At 43.2% G+C, this 15,641-nt stretch overlaps 2 protein-coding genes across 2 annotated transcripts in view; both read left to right on the forward strand.

Annotated features, from left to right (window-relative positions):
• Nucleotides 1-372: 372 nt before the first annotated feature.
• zmp:0000001268 (CYTL1 domain-containing protein) lies at nucleotides 373-1,932 on the forward strand. The gene is made up of 4 exons (XM_047607467.1): nucleotides 373-602; nucleotides 751-795; nucleotides 996-1,142; nucleotides 1,645-1,932. The coding sequence occupies exons 1-4, from the start codon at nucleotides 450-452 to the stop codon at nucleotides 1,711-1,713; spliced, it is 414 nt and encodes a 137-aa protein (XP_047463423.1). The 5' UTR covers nucleotides 373-449; the 3' UTR covers nucleotides 1,714-1,932.
• A 2,798-nt stretch (nucleotides 1,933-4,730) lies between these two features.
• stk10 (serine/threonine kinase 10) overlaps nucleotides 4,731-15,641 on the forward strand; it is a 44,409-nt gene continuing 33,498 nt past the window's right edge. The window contains exon 1 of the mRNA XM_047607481.1: nucleotides 4,731-5,365. Coding sequence (XP_047463437.1) covers nucleotides 5,207-5,365 — 159 coding nt within the window. The 5' untranslated portion in view covers nucleotides 4,731-5,206. The remainder of the gene's footprint in view (nucleotides 5,366-15,641) is intronic.

A 15,641-nucleotide genomic window follows, 5' to 3' on the forward strand; every position in this document is an offset into this window, starting at 1 on the left:
TAAATCATCATGAAGAATAGACACAGGTTTTTATGTAATATTCTTGATACTAAGAGGTCAACTGTAGATGGTGAATTTTTACGGTTTTTAAGGTAAAGTGTATATTTCTGAAATGGTCAAATTTGCACAGTGAGTTCTTATTGGCACTTTTATATAAACTTTTTATAAACTTGCTTTGTTTTCAGTTTGAAAGCACGTTTTTTTATTCAAACATTCCTGAGTATCTTCCTGAACTGCCCTCAGTCACAATAGAGCTGTCTCATCTTAACCCAGAGGATCATCCAGCTTTGTCACTTGCATAATCACGTTGGAGTAAACAAAGGGTGTGTTAAAAAAAAAAAAAAAAAAAAAAACTACAATCTGCGATCCGCATGCATACGTGGCTGCATGTGTGCATTGGTCACACAAACATAGGAAGCCTCTGTCGGTGCATTAGGCGTCTGGGAGTCATGGGGATCTTTGAGCGTCTGGTGCTCGTGTCGTCTCTGGTGCCGCTGGTGCTGAACTACCCGTTCTACCCGCCGACGTGCTACACCAAGGTCCTGGTCATGGCTCGGGAGCTCACACAGTGGGCCGCGGATCTGAAGATGGACCCTTACACTGTAAGTCAGCTGGTTTCTACTCTTCTGTTTTTGTTTTTTTAGACAGGCATGCTTAATTTAGTTTAATTAAATCAGAGAAGCAATGAGCACCTGTTATATTATCCTGCTAAGAGCTGCACCACATTATCATGTCATTGTTTTCATCCAGGGTTACTGCATGGCAGACATTCCAGATCTCTACCTTGACGTCCATGTGAGTATATTTAGGATAATGTAGATATCGTCTCCTGCTATCTAAACGAAAAAAAAACTGCATTTTTAATGGATGTTTATCTCTTACTCTCTGTTTTGAGTAAGCCCACAACTTTCTCCACTAACCCATGTGGTGTTTCGGCTGCCGCTGTCAGCCGCTGTAAATCCTGCACAGAGACACTAATTGTTACTCATGAACAGAACGCCTGCGTGATGCACAAAATGAGGACCTACAAGTCTCTGATTGAAGGCCTGAGACGGCGCCGCTGTGCGTACACCAGAGACGTGAGGAAGCTGGACGTCACCATGGGACAGCTCCTCTACATCATGTCGGAGAAATGCCACGGGGTAAGAGAAGTTTTATTTAGTCAGTTTTATTTACTTCTCCTGTCTGTGTCTTTGATGTCGTGGTCGGTGTAAATGAGTAAGAACCGTCCTGACTCAGGTGCAGAGCACATGTGCAAGGGAAAGTACTAACAGCTTAAAGTAAGACTGGTTAATCAGTGTTTGATCCATATCAGGTGAGTCAGACCGAAGCTTGGCGTGGGACAAAAACACAGTTGCTGATGAGATGCATTCAGAATGACTGCAGCGTAATGGGTCACTCAGCGGCTGATTTCACAGGATTAAACAGGGTTTACGGCGAAGATAATAGAAAGCCCGGACTCATCTGGATCTAGGACTGTCTGTGCAGACCGGTCCACGGCAGACTGGATACACAGTGAGCGGGTCACATGGACGACCTTCTACTAGATCTGTGCTTTATATACAGGGTTTAAAATGATTTGGGCTGAATGGACTTTTGGCTCAGATGAGCTCACACATGTTCACTCGGCATCTATTTTCAAAGGAGCTGGCGTTCACGAGCCACGACTGTGCCGCCCTGGAGCGGAATCAGGATGGACGCTGGAATTACTGAAGACACGAGTCCCTGCCCGAGGAGAGAGGAGACCACCTCAGTGTCATGATAATAATGACAACGCTGTTTAACATGACAAGTCACAAGATTGAAGAGCAATGAAGCTGATTTTGTAACATCATAAATGATCTTTTTTATTCTTATCATTCCTGTAATGAGGTTTATAACCAACAGCTCTAACATCTAAGTGCATTTTGTAAAATAAACTTGATTAAAATGCTTGATCTTATTTCCTACAGCAGAAGATGGGAAGAAAAATACAAAATAGGACCAATATTTACACGTATGTATTGCGGAATTAATAATGTACATCCCCTCCAAAATAAATCAATAAATCAGTAATAAATGTTAGTGTTAGTGTTAAAAGTTTGAACCACCGGATTAAAGTATTGTCTTCTCACAATATGGTAACACATATTGATTTTAAATTTGTAAATTGAAACTGAGAAATGCATAAGTTTATCTGAGTATTTCTGAGTATATTATGGGTTTGCTCCATCTGCATTTCACTGCACTTTTACACTAAACAATAAAGATATCTATTATTATCTACAGTGCAAGTTAATTGACTCTGTTTAATGTTTAACAATCCCAGTAAACGGGGACAGCGGGACACTGAGACAGCTGAGTGTGAAAAACGTCTCCTGTCATGTTATGAGTCAAAGTGTCTTAAAGTAAGTAGTTATCTGAAGGTTTACAGAGAAGTTGTTTTTTGCACACACTTAAAACTACATACTTACATGTATGTTACATACTTGTATGTTACGTTTTCTGAACAGGAGGCAGATGCCTCTTATCAACTTGAAAAAGTTGCCAGTCTTCCAATCGTTTTTGCAGTAAATGGAGTTGATGGAGATTGGTGGTTAATGTATTTGCCCAAACATCAAAAGCACTAACAGGAAAAAAATAATAGCGTTTGACAATTAAATGTTCCGCCGGGAAACTTTCAGACCTGACTCTGTTTCCAGACACCACAGACCTACACAACATCAGGTCATAATGTTATGGCTGATCGGTGCACAGTGACATGGAAACCTCTGTGGGTTTGCGTGGACTTGCTTGTCTCTCTTCTGTTACCAGCGGGGGATTAACACTTGATGAAACTCTTTACAAAAACATTAAACAATGCGGAGTGAGCTTCGTTTCAAGTTTGGGCTCCTAGGAGACCGAACATGAAACATGGAGCGAGGGGAAACCAGAAAGTCCCGAGCAGATCTGCTTTTAAAAACCGCTCACTGCTCAGCTGATGAGCGAGAGAAACTCAACTTCACCCCAGAGCTGATCATTCTGAAACTAATTGTTTGGCTAATCCTTCCACAGAATTCAACGAGAAAATGAGTTATGCAAATGAGACAGTAAATAAAGAGACTCACATAATGACTCGTATCGAGACCTGGGATTCACAGTGACAACATTCATTTCCGTTCTCAGACCTGATCTTACTCATTCTTTCGTTTTTTAGCGTTTATATTGTGAACTCATGCAGAGTTAAAGAAGCGTTGTGCCTCTGAGCAGGGGACGGCCGCATGGATTTAACCTGAGCACAGACAGATCATTTCATACCTTGGATGTACAGTATTTGCTGAGATCAGCGGAAGTTGTGCATTTTATAGGTTGCAGCAGAGCAGAGAACCTTTAATAGCTGTTGAACTAAAGTGAGGAGGTTGAACCATAAACCTCATAACTATATTTTTACATTTAATTTGCTGTGTAAGTTAATGCTTTATTTAAGAGGATGGAAAATGGCTGCACTACGCTTTCAGTAAACTGTTCATTTATAGGGCAGCAATCAATATGTATTTTCATTATTTATTCACCACATAAAATGTCCGTTTCCTTTGCTCTGCAGGAAACGCCGACGTCTTCAAATGGCTCAGTTTGTTCAAGCAAAACAAAGTCTCAAAATCTGAACATATTCATTTCACTTGGGTGAAAAATATATACGGTACATGCACCAAACAGGCCTGGTCTGGTCTGGTCTGGTCTGGTCTGGTCTAGGTTTGTGCTACATGTCTAAGTAACATCCACACAAATGAATGCCAGGTCCAAAAGTTTCCCAGCAGAACACTGAATTGTCACAAGATGCTCCATGTGATTTACTTCTCCTGTCAGTGGTTTTAATGTTGTGGCTGATCGGTGTACAGTACAGATTAAATGTTTTTCGTGGCGTTTAGAAGTTTCTATTGTTCTGCATAAAAAAGATTCAAAAACAGTGGGTTTTCACACAGGACATGAAAGTAGACAAAGAAAACTAGGTCAAACAATGAAACTAAAATATTAGACTTCTGTGTTTGTTTACTTTAAGGAAAAGCGCGCCCTTGTTTTTTCAGGAACGTGTGTGTATGACTTCATCTCATTCATGTGGTTTTCCGTGTTCTCCACAAGTGGAGGTTAACACTAGAGGTCGCTAGACATCGCCTGGACCGTGGGAGAGAAACCACAATTAGAAACCACGGAATAGACTATAATATATGTTGTTTTATTTTGTAACTTAGAACAAACACATTAGTCAATCAGATATTAAAAACGGGATGTAGACTGATGGCCCACCTGTTTTTTTTTTTTTTGTCTGTTTTGTTTTGTTTTAACTTTATTGAAAAAAAAATGTAAATAATGCAGACGTGCTCAACCACTGGTCATAAGGAACAAGATTAATAAAATAGAGAGATGAAATGAAAATATATACATTATTCCTCTTTAAAACATGTATTATATCATTCAACATTTTTTTTTACTTTTTAAAGAGTTAAATTCACATTCTTTAAATTCACATGTGAATCGTATGATCAATAACTACGTTACTTTGGCTACTCTTACTGTTTTTCAGATGAACAAAATCAGCAAATTCTTCGGGAGAAAGAACGTGTTACGTATATGTTTGTTATCACATTTAACGTGACTAAGGTCGGTGCCATTTCCAGCTGTTTAAATCGTGACAGACGCAGAGGACACGCCCACCACCAACCCGGAAATGAAGTCCCTTACACTTCGTCAGAGCTGCGATGACCGCGGCGCTCTCCGGCTCAGGGACTACATTCCCACGGCGGCAGTGAGAGCGTGGTTGAGTAACGAGGTGTGGCTTATTTCGCTCAGTTTGAATCAACAAGTCGCGCAGGCAGCAGCTTCTCCATCGTCCCTCCGCAGCGGCAGGTGGTCACCGCGCGTCCTGCAGCCTGTGATCCGGATTAGGACATGAGTTCTCCCCAGAGCCCGCAGAGCCGCGGCTGAAATGGACGGAGTAGAATAACTTCTTTTGGTTGTTTTTCGAACCAGATCACTTCTCCTTTTTTTTTCTCTTTTCTCTTCTCAAGGACGCGGAGAGTGAAGACTACCTTTGATTAAGGCTTTTGACGGGTCGCGCGTCTCCTGCGCGCTTCGTTCTCTCTGGTCAGAGATCTGAGCTAATTTCTGATACATATATATTTTATTTGTTTTTCTGTTTTTCTTTTTTTTTTTTTTTTTTTAACTTGAAGTTGACGCATTGCGAACAATAATGGCACTCGCCAGATTCAGCAAAATATTCCGTCTGCCCACGATTGACATCAAAAAGAAAGTCAAGCAGTACGAGCACGTCCACCGGGACATCAACCCCAACGACATATGGGAAATTGTTGGCGAGCTGGGCGACGGCGCGTTTGGAAAAGTCTACAAGGTAATTTGAAAGCCACGACACACCTGTGGACAGATGACCGTGTGCTGCCGAAGAGCCGCTGTTTCTAGTTCTTAACTGTCCCGCACTTTACTGATGAGCTGCTCACCTGTTACCTGTCTCAACTTTCCTTTTAAGTTCGAGTCGTTTTTTCTTTAACGCACCGTTTAAACGTATCTTCTGTGAATGTGTCGGGGTGTGGACTGTTATTATTTAATCACCCGTGGATGCTTTACCATCCCCATCACTGCTTTGACTGTGACAAATATTCTAATTATGTGGTCGGTCCGGAGCTCCACTGTCACACACAGTGAGGTTGTTATTTCTCAACGCTGGGTAGAAGTTTTGCTCCATTATAAATGATTGGTTGATGAATCATTGTAGGAATTTAAAACACAAGCGTTTAGTATTTATTCTAACTATAGGTCGCTTGCTCCCCTGTGATCCATTATATTTACTCAAAGCTGTGATATGCTTTATGATTTGTTTTCTCTTTCTCCGAGTTTCAACTTCTAACTCTGCTAGTCCACGTTAAACAGACCACCTGCGTGTTGTGTGATTGTCTAGGGACATGTGCAGTACAAGTCATTATTCGCCCCCGTGACACCTCCTGTGAGTGAGTCCACCCATGGAGACAGTGAAAGCACTTTTCATTACTTCTTTCCATTCCTTCCCAACCTCAGCAGCAGCAGCAGCAGCAGCAGCACTTTTGGCTCAGAGGAGGCATTTAATCAGGATCTGTTAGCTGGTCAGTCCCCTCTGCAAACCAGGGCACAGGCCCTCTGTGTCTGCACGGCCCAGCGGAGCACAGTGGACGTCTTTGACGCGCTGCAGGGCCCCCGGTGGAAGAAGTGATGCTTCAGCTGAATTGGGCGCTGAACAGAAAACGCAGTCTTTTTGGAAGGTCTCCACCTTGTTTAGATATTTAGTTTTTACTGGATGACGCACAAACACCGGGGGACGGGGGAGGAGGAAGATGAATGCTCAAACTTCTTACTCAAAACTGCACCTCCATATTTTTCTGTGGATGTAGCAGAGTAGATGCACTATTTGCATTAACAGTCGTACGGTATGTGTTTAGTGCAGAGCATGTGAGTTTCTCTTTAGATTAGACTATACCATGGAAACAAATAATACTTTCAGTTTCCTTTTAAACTTTAACATGTAAACAGGAAGGAAGCCCCAGAATGTTCAGAACTGAGGGCACAAACGTGGCTGGCACATTTACTATGATTAAGTGCCACTTGAATAATTGGCGAGCCTTCTGAAACGCGACGCACTATGTTTGCCTTTTCCAATCCAACTCTAAAACGCCTGCTTTGGCTACGGCTTCCCCTCCTCAAGTGGGTTGGAGGAGGACGGCTCCGCACCTGCAGCTGTCACATGGAGGGGAGGCGGGCGGAGGAGAGAGTGGGAGCAGATGATGGCCGTGAGAGGAAACGGTGGGACTGCGTCAGGGGGACGACTTCCTCTCGCAGCTCCCAAATCTCAGAGTAATCGGCTCATCTGTGGGAGGGGAAGGCCTCGAGTGGTGAACTGCACATGTTTTCCGTTGTTAAAGTCTTTTGAGGGAGCAGGCGTGTGCGGAGGAGGAGGTAGAGGTGGAGGAGGAGGAGAAGGAGGCTCGGTGTCACAAGTGAAATCAGCTGCTTAACAGGCTGTCGGGGGCAAATAAAAAAGCAGGCCGTCTATGTGGGACAGGGAGCTGCACCGATGGGGCTGGTCTAGGTGGGCGCTACATGTCAATCTTTAGCTGGGTTTACATGGAGACAAATATTCCAATTAGAATCAGTTTAGAAGCCCAAACTGACTGAAAATGCTCCATATAAACACCTCAGTGGGAGTAGACAGGCTTTACAGGGGTGGAATATTCCTTTTCTGCGATATTCACGTGGTTGTGTGTTGGCAGCATGGAGGGGCGTGACTCCAAGTTGGAGCTCACTGTTAAACCTTCTCGAGGTGTCGTAGGCCTGACTTAACGAAGGCTAGGGCAAGATAGCTGGTGTCTTCTTGTTAGTTGCTAGTTGGTAGCTCACTGCTAGCCTGCTGGTCGGTTTTCAGTTGGACTCGGCTTCTTAATGTGTTTAACATCTTATCTTGTGAAGTAATGAATGCACCCAAACCGATCTAAAGTCACGTAAACGGTGAATCAGAATGAAGTCAGGTTCTGTTCTGTCTGAGCATGCTCTGTGTTTACGTAAATCTGCAGTGAAGTTCGAGTGATGTTTCCTCAGACTTAGACTTTAATGATTCACAAGGGAAACTGCTTGGTCATAGCAGCTTAGTTGTTGCAAAAAGATGAGCTGTTTTAATAGTGTATCTGTGGCACTCACTATAGGAGCGGAGCTGAATCAGTCTGCTGGAGAGTGAGCTCCTCTGACCCTCTAGTGTTTGGTGCAGTGGATGGGATGGATTGTCCATAATGGAGAGCAGTTTACCCAGTGTCCTCCTGTCCCTCACTGAGACAAACGACTCCAACTCCCTACCAATGACATGTCCAACCTTTTGGATCAGTTTGTTGATGGTGCTGGTCTGCGGCTCCACGGACAGGTTGTTTTGAATAAATCTGAAAGAACTAGACATTATCGTACATATGGTGAAACTGTTCAAAAAGCTCCATCAAAACTGAATTGAAGCCAGGACAGACTGAAGCGTGGAACAAATCCGGAGCCACTGGAAAACCTTGGAGTCGGGCTACTAGAAGGCAAAACAACAACAATAGAAAAGCGGATATGACCCCGCAAACTTTCAGACTGAAGCTGCTCCTTTAATAAAACGCTCGTTCCGATTAAAAGTAGACGTACATGTAAACATCAGATCAGAATAGATCCCCTCACCTTTTTATAAGAATATGTTTAAATTATTTTCACAGCACACGGTCAAGCAGCTGGTCCGTCGTTGAGAATTTTTTAACCGTGCAGAGCCGGTAGAGAGAACACAGAGCTCCTGCCAGCACTCGAGAGAGTTGTTATTCTCCCAGTGGTGACATTAACCTTTAGAGAATGAGTCTAAGGACAAATCAAGCCGGGTGAATGTTTATATCGCAGGGACACAGTGAAAGAAGAGATCCCATAAAATTCAATATAGTGCCTCCGTTATCAAATATGTCCTGCTGTACTTTTGGACTCTTACCCTGGAGCTGTAATGTTCCTGCTCCAGATGATGATGATGGCCCCTGGATGAAGCTGAGGCCTTATGTGAGTGGACGTTGCGGCTGCCATGCAAATTTTTTCCCTTTTATCCTGATCTCTGTCGTAATATATCGTTTCATTTTTTATTGTTTTTAATCTGCTTTTAAAGGCTGAAAACTTTCAGGCAGCTCTGCCTCGTAAATGTCTCTGGTTAGCATGTGACTACAAAGAAGGTGACATGTACACAAACATGCTGTTGTTTCCGCCTTAAGTTTCTGTTTCACGAGGTTATAGTGTCGGTGTTATTCGGTAGGGTAAGCGGAGAAGACGCTGCGAGCCAGTGTTTGTAAGAGTGTTTACAAGAGGTAGTTGGGATTTGCTTCCATATACAAAGGCCAGCAGCTTACTCGAGAAATGTAGCTTCTGAGTCCTGACCACAGAGGAGTTGTCTCGGCTCGAAAGAAACTTAAATGAACAGCATCATTTCTGAAGCTCAATCTCTGCTCCTTTTAGTTTCAAACAGCTCTTTCATTTATTTGCTACGCTCGCGTTTAATCTTGTTTTATTGAATCTTCTAAACCTTCTTCATACCGCGACACGTCTGTTTTTCTGACGTGTCTTCTCACCCGCAGCCGCCGCCCCCCCCCCCATGCCTCTCGCATACTTACAGTCATGACAAGAGAATGTTTGACTTCCTGTACATCCAGTATGTCGTAGGATTTTTTTTTTTATTTTGGTCTGTGCATGCTCACACTTGTTGGACAGAGTTTGCGTGCGTGTGAACGTTCGCAGCCGCGGCTGAAGCATGAAACGGATGAGTCTCGCTAATTAATGGGCCACGTGCCGCCGAGCACACGCACACGCACACGCACACGCACACACACACACACACACACGCACGCACGCACACACACACACACACACTGCCCGGCTGCTGCTGGTGACATGTTTCCATAGAGACGCGCAGGCCGCAGGGTTACGCACCGTCAAATTCCCATTGTGAGATTAAAACCACAGTGAATCTTGTCCGGGCTGATCTTAAGTGTAAGGCGGTGTGCTAAACTCAGGCTTTCACTGCGGTAGAGGAAGTTTGTTTAACCTCCTGTGGAAGTGATGAAAACTTGCGCGGTTTCTTTTGAGTTTTTTTTAATTACCAAGTAAATCTAAGTGAGAAGTCAGAGAAAATATTGTTATGTGTGGTCATTTACCAGCCCAGATGTTCAACAGGGGATCCCGAAGGGTTTGCAGAAGTACTGCAGGAGGGTCGCAAAATCTTTGGTTGATTAGACATTTTTATATATATATATTTGTTTATTCATTTATTTTTTTGAATTTTCTTTAATTGAACTTGCTTGGTCTGAAACGTTGGAGACCCCTGTCCTAGAGAACCAGTTCTGCCTCCTGGCAAACAACTGAAGTTTTCTTCTTCTAGTTTAGAGCGTCGGTTACCGACATTGGAACAAAATCCCTTAAGATGTTATCGTCACTCAAGCGAAAGCGAAACGAACCGGGTGAGAGGGAAGGGACACAGGTTGCAACATCCTCTTTGTGGAAGAAAACCACACGGTTCAAGTGGCAGGCTGCGCTCATAGCGATAAAGAAAACGACAGTGCCACCAAAAACCATACGTAAGCGGAGGTTTGTCCTGGGTCTAATCTGGGGGAGCAGCCGGACCCACAGCGACTGATAAGAGCCCCCCCCGGGTGGGTGTGGGCTCAGCGTGGCAGGAGTCCCCGTCATCTTTATGACGACACCGTTGATGGCACAAGAAGCTTGAGACCTAGGCCTTTGGCGTTCTGGAGGGTCAAGACCTGCAAAAGAATTTATGATAAAATTTTATGATCAGTTCAAGAAGCAGGTTACACATTTACTATCAGGAACACACTAGTTGGCTTTGTCTTAGTATTATCTTTGACTTGCTTGCGGCTTGGATTTGTTTTGTCACGCTCTGTGTAATTTACATGAAGTTACACTGGTTCTGGATGGAGTTAAACTTAGTCATTTTCCATTTCGGAAAGCCTGTGTGAGCTCGGTTTTTAGTAGCGTGCTCAAAATATGAGTGTGCAGTGTGTTGTTACCTGCTTCATGTGGGCTGCATTCAGGAAGTGCATCTTGTCTGTCATCAGATTCGTGGTTTTGAAGGCCTTGCGTGTCTATAAGTAAAACAAAAGTAACTTCCTGCCTCACTGCCCTGCTTTGCTTTTGTGACTTCTACTATTTCAAGGTTTGTGCCATTGTGCCAAGTGTGGCTCATTTCTCAGTGTTTGAGGACTTTCACATCCTGAAAAGACAGGTTGCTCCATGGTGTTTATTCGAGTTTAACCTTTAACTCTGACAGATTTGGAGTCGCACTGAGTCTTGAGTTGTCTGCATTCTCTGCAAGAACCATCACGACATACACTAGTTTATCTCTCTTGAAGGTGAAGCAGGTGTACGGTTCGTATTTTTCCTCACATGTCTAGGTGAAAGGTAACCTTTGCAGCCTTGAAATAGCATTTTTGTAATGTTCCTGCACAGTAATAGATGGTCCATGTGTTGTAAAAGGAAGTTTTTCTTGTAGTACTGATGAATACAACTCTCAGCAACAGATAACCTATCAGGTCAGGGTTGTAAAGTAGCTTTAATAGTGGTGTCTGCGCATTCCAGGTGCCCTATTTTTCCTTCTGATTTTTCCTTTTCTGATAAATGATTTATGACGATAGATAAAATAGATCCTACAAAGAGCACTGTATTTCCACATGTTTGATTGACCTATTGTAGTATTTTCTTTAAGATTAACCGTATATAATTCCCTCAGAAATGTTTGGCCAAAACTTTTTCCTAAGCCCTGTAGTAACGACTGTAGTTTTCTTCACAATCTGAAAACAACAATCACACCAACCTTCATCAAGAAGGTTGATGTCGTTGTCGGTATGTTTCCTAGAAGGTGAATTCCAGGCGTGGGGGGGACTCACTCCTAGTTTAATTTCTAGAAGCAAATATAAATAAACTGGTACAACTGGTAAAAACATGGTGAAATGTAGCAATGAATACAGCGAGACCGAGAAATGTAGAATATCTGATCAAATTAAGGACAATGATCCATACGAACTAGTATGGATTTGGAAAAGTGGATTAGTTGGTTTTAGTTCATTTCAGTTATGATGAATGTAGCTAAATAAAAGTTACTGACGCTAAGAGCTTTACTGAGCAGTAATGTCAGCCATACAATACTGTAGCATTAAAAGGATGACGAGAAGTGATCATAAATATTCTATTTATTGTTTTATTGTTACTTATTGTTAGAACTGAAATAGTTACTGTCGGCCGTAACTACAACAAAACAACGACATCCTCAAACTTATCTGACAGCCCTCCATAATGTAACTCAAAAAGTAACTTATGGTTTGACTTCATCAAAAAATACAGCATTAATTAATATTACCTGACACTAAATGTGAACCACAACACCAGGTTTCTGTGTCTGGATTCCAGTTGTTTCTTCTTAATGCAGCGATACATTTACTTCTCTTTTCTCTATTCGGTCAATCAGAAAACAGCTCTTCACCTTTTTTAAATAATTTTTTATAATTTAGACGCTATTAAAGCCCATGATTCAAACTAATGCTGCTAATCTCAATGTTCAGCTGTCACTTTTTGCCACTCAGTGGCCGTAAACATAACGTGCATAACCTCTATGTGTGAAAGTGACACATATTAACATTTTAAGGTTTTGGATCAGAGTATAAACGGGCATATAAATGGCACGATTTAAAACTGTGAAGATGTGAGGGTGGAAAACAAATGGGACAAACGAGTGAATCGTCCCATCCCCAGCAAAATAAAAAAATAAATAAAAATAGAGATTTGGTTGAACGCGCCCTGTTGTGCACCCCGTTCTTGTGAATGGGAGGTCATCTCTTCCAGAGACGCCGTCTGTCACAGGTTATATCAGTGCTGGGAGCCACATTCCTGCCCGGAGACATGTGGGGTGATTCTAGAGAGGAGCGGCTGGTTACAGGTTTATGGTGGGCCAAAGGTCTGACACACACACACACACACACATACACACACAAACACACACACACACACACACACACTCACACACACACACACACTCTCACACACATTCCCTTGATGGGAGTTGTGTGTTTTGCAGAGACTCTGGTGCAGTGAACGATTGAAAGGAGGTGACTGACCCCAGAGAAAGTTTTGTGTTTCTGTCGTTCACATGCGGTCATGTGGTGTTTCATCGCGATGGTCACTTCTCCTTTATTTTAGTTTCAATAAACTAATGAACTGGAATCAAAAAACAAAACAAAAACAGATTGTTAAATAATTCAAATTCTTCAGAACATGATGTCTCAACTCGAACGTGATTCAGCTTTCGAGCCTGCACGCCCAAATTAATCATTAACACGCTGGTCAACACAGCGTTGCCCCGAACGTAATTATTTTCCACCTTGAGATGATTTTTTTTGCGTGCGTCAGAATAATGAACGGCACACATGTGCAGGGGACTGGAAGCACGCGCTTTTATGTGCGTGTTTGCTTTGTCTATCAGCGCCTTCTGCCTGTGCGTGTGCTGACACACGGGCCTCTAACATCTGCTTTCTAGGGCTTTTGTCGAGCGGCCGCTTCATACGGTCGCTGAAAACAGATCAATTGTGCGTGCGTGTGACAAGTGGGGAGAGATGGCCGCGCAGGGATGACGGACAAATTTGGTGAGGTGTGGCAAACAACAAGTGAGTGGAGAGGTATACTGCTACTGCTGCTAAGTGGAAGGCATCCGGTTTCCTTATTGGTTGGATGTTACTCATCTAAGAGGCTTTTATTTGGGTTTATTTCTGTCAGTCATTACTGAGCCAAGTTGTAAATGGAGATGAATCTAACGGGATAAAAAACATAATAATATGTGAGCTGCTACAACTGCAATGCAGAGCTTCCCCCTTCAGTCACTGAGGCACAATGACACCGTTTGTGTCTATGATATACACCATATGTGCACCCTGGTAGTGGAAAAAAAAATATTTTCTGTAAACGAACACAAAAGTCTAATATTTTTTTAGTAGTTTTATCGTTGTCTACTTCCAGGACAGGACTTGTGTGAAAAAACATTTAAACTGCACTGTACACTGATCAGCCACAACATTATGACCACCGACAGGAGATGTAAATAACAATAAACCGTCTTGTGACACTTCAGTGTTTTACTGGGAAACCTTTGGACCTGGTATTCATTCATGTGGATGTTTCTTAGGCATGTAGCGCCCACCTAGACCAGACCAGACACCCCCCACCCTATAGCAGTGACACTCCTTGATGCAGCCTGACACAGACACACAAACAACTCAACTATCTAAGGCCAACTATCTGTGTGGTGATCCACGGAGACCCCTCCCCTCAAAGGCCCCCCCACTAACAACATCCTGTTTCCAGACACCACAGGAAACCCCCCAGGAGGCCCACGTCCATTATCTGATGAGTCACAACTGTTTTGGAGGCTCAAGGGAGACCTACACAGTGTTAGGCAGATGGTCGTAATGTTATGCCTGATCGGTGTCTCTTTCCTTTCAATGCTCGATAATGAGGAAAAAAGAACAGCGATGTTTGACCTCAACTTTAAATCTATCTTTATATCTGGGGCACCAGCCTCTATAACCCTTGTCTCTATGCCTGGACCATACCACCCAGTGTCTGTGGCTACGTTACTCCCCTCCTCGCTCTGCAAATATTAATTACAGACTGATGGAAAACGCATCGCTGCTGCACAAGCGCAGACGTCGCCAAATCAAACGGCAAAAAAACTCCTGTATACTGTTATATACGTTTTAGATTCAGGAGGCACAATCCCACAAATGTCTTCAGACATGTCTCACGGAGTGATGAGACATTTGACAGTTCAATCGACAAAACAATCTTCGGATTATTAAATAATAAATAATTCTTAGTTTCAACCTAAAGTTTAACTGCCTGTAATGTGAGTAAAGGCTCTGTTCAGAGGATGCTGACGTGCGGTTTGATCAGATAAATGTGGGTTTTATTAGAGTCTAGTTCAAAAATGATGGATGCTTCATGGTTTGCGCTGGTGCTGTACGTTCAGACCCGACAATAACCCGGCTGTGTCTGGTTTTCTGCTCGTTTAGTCGTATAAATGGGCAGAGAACTAGTGAGACAAACCACAAGACAGAAGAAACGAGTCCTTCTGATGGAAACCATGGAAACTAGACCCAAACAAACCCCAAGACTGTTGTGTTCCTCTGGAATTAGTTTAAAGATGCTGTAGGATCTGAGACAGGGATCTGTTGTTTCCTCCTGGGATGACTGCAGCAGCTCTGGGACGGGGTTAACTGCATTCCTCAGGATGGTGGTTGTGCATTTTGTAATAATTCACACTGCTCCCAATACTCTACCAGTCAGAAGTTTGGACACAGTTGTTGCTCTACAGTAACATTGAATATGTTGCACAGCGAGAAATTATTGCACAGAAATTACTGCACATGATGAGTCCAGAGTCCATATAAATATAGATGGAAATATGTACAAGTGTATGAAAATAAAGTGAGCATGAGTTATTGCACAATATCAGTATAAATATGGTTATAGTTGTGGGTTATTGCACATGGTGAGTTCAGAGTCCAGTAGTATATAAGGAAATATGTAAGGGAGGGCGGAATCCACCTGCATCACCATCATTACCATCATCATCTCATCCAGAAGAACCAGACGGATGGATGTGGTTGAAAGCAAAAAGACTCTCACAGTGCTCGCTGTCGTGTCCAGGTGGGTGTAGACGCGGTTGAGCAGAAAGATAACGACATCCTCAACTCCAAGTTGGGTCTGATAGGCGAACTGGAGGGGGTCCAAATGTTGTTTGACCACGGGCCGGAGTTCCTCCAAGATGAGTCTCTCAAGGGTCTTCATGATGTGGGAGGGTCTGTAAATAAATCCTGTTAGCTTTGTGAGCTGTTTGTGAAATTATGTTCACGCACATCCTGTGCATCTCCTGGGGGGGCTAAGCCTCCCCTGTCCTTAAAACCTAGTGACGCCCCTGGTCCACTTACACTGGTGCATTGAGGTCCTGCTAATTCGCGGGAAGTCAGGGTGGAGGGTGGGGTGGTGGGGTGGTGGGGGGTGTCCCAAGCGATACGCAATGAGGTGTTTCACGT

The sequence above is a fragment of the Mugil cephalus genome, chromosome 15, assembly GCF_022458985.1.
Source record: "Mugil cephalus isolate CIBA_MC_2020 chromosome 15, CIBA_Mcephalus_1.1, whole genome shotgun sequence".
Taxonomy (NCBI): Eukaryota; Metazoa; Chordata; class Actinopteri; order Mugiliformes; family Mugilidae; genus Mugil; species Mugil cephalus.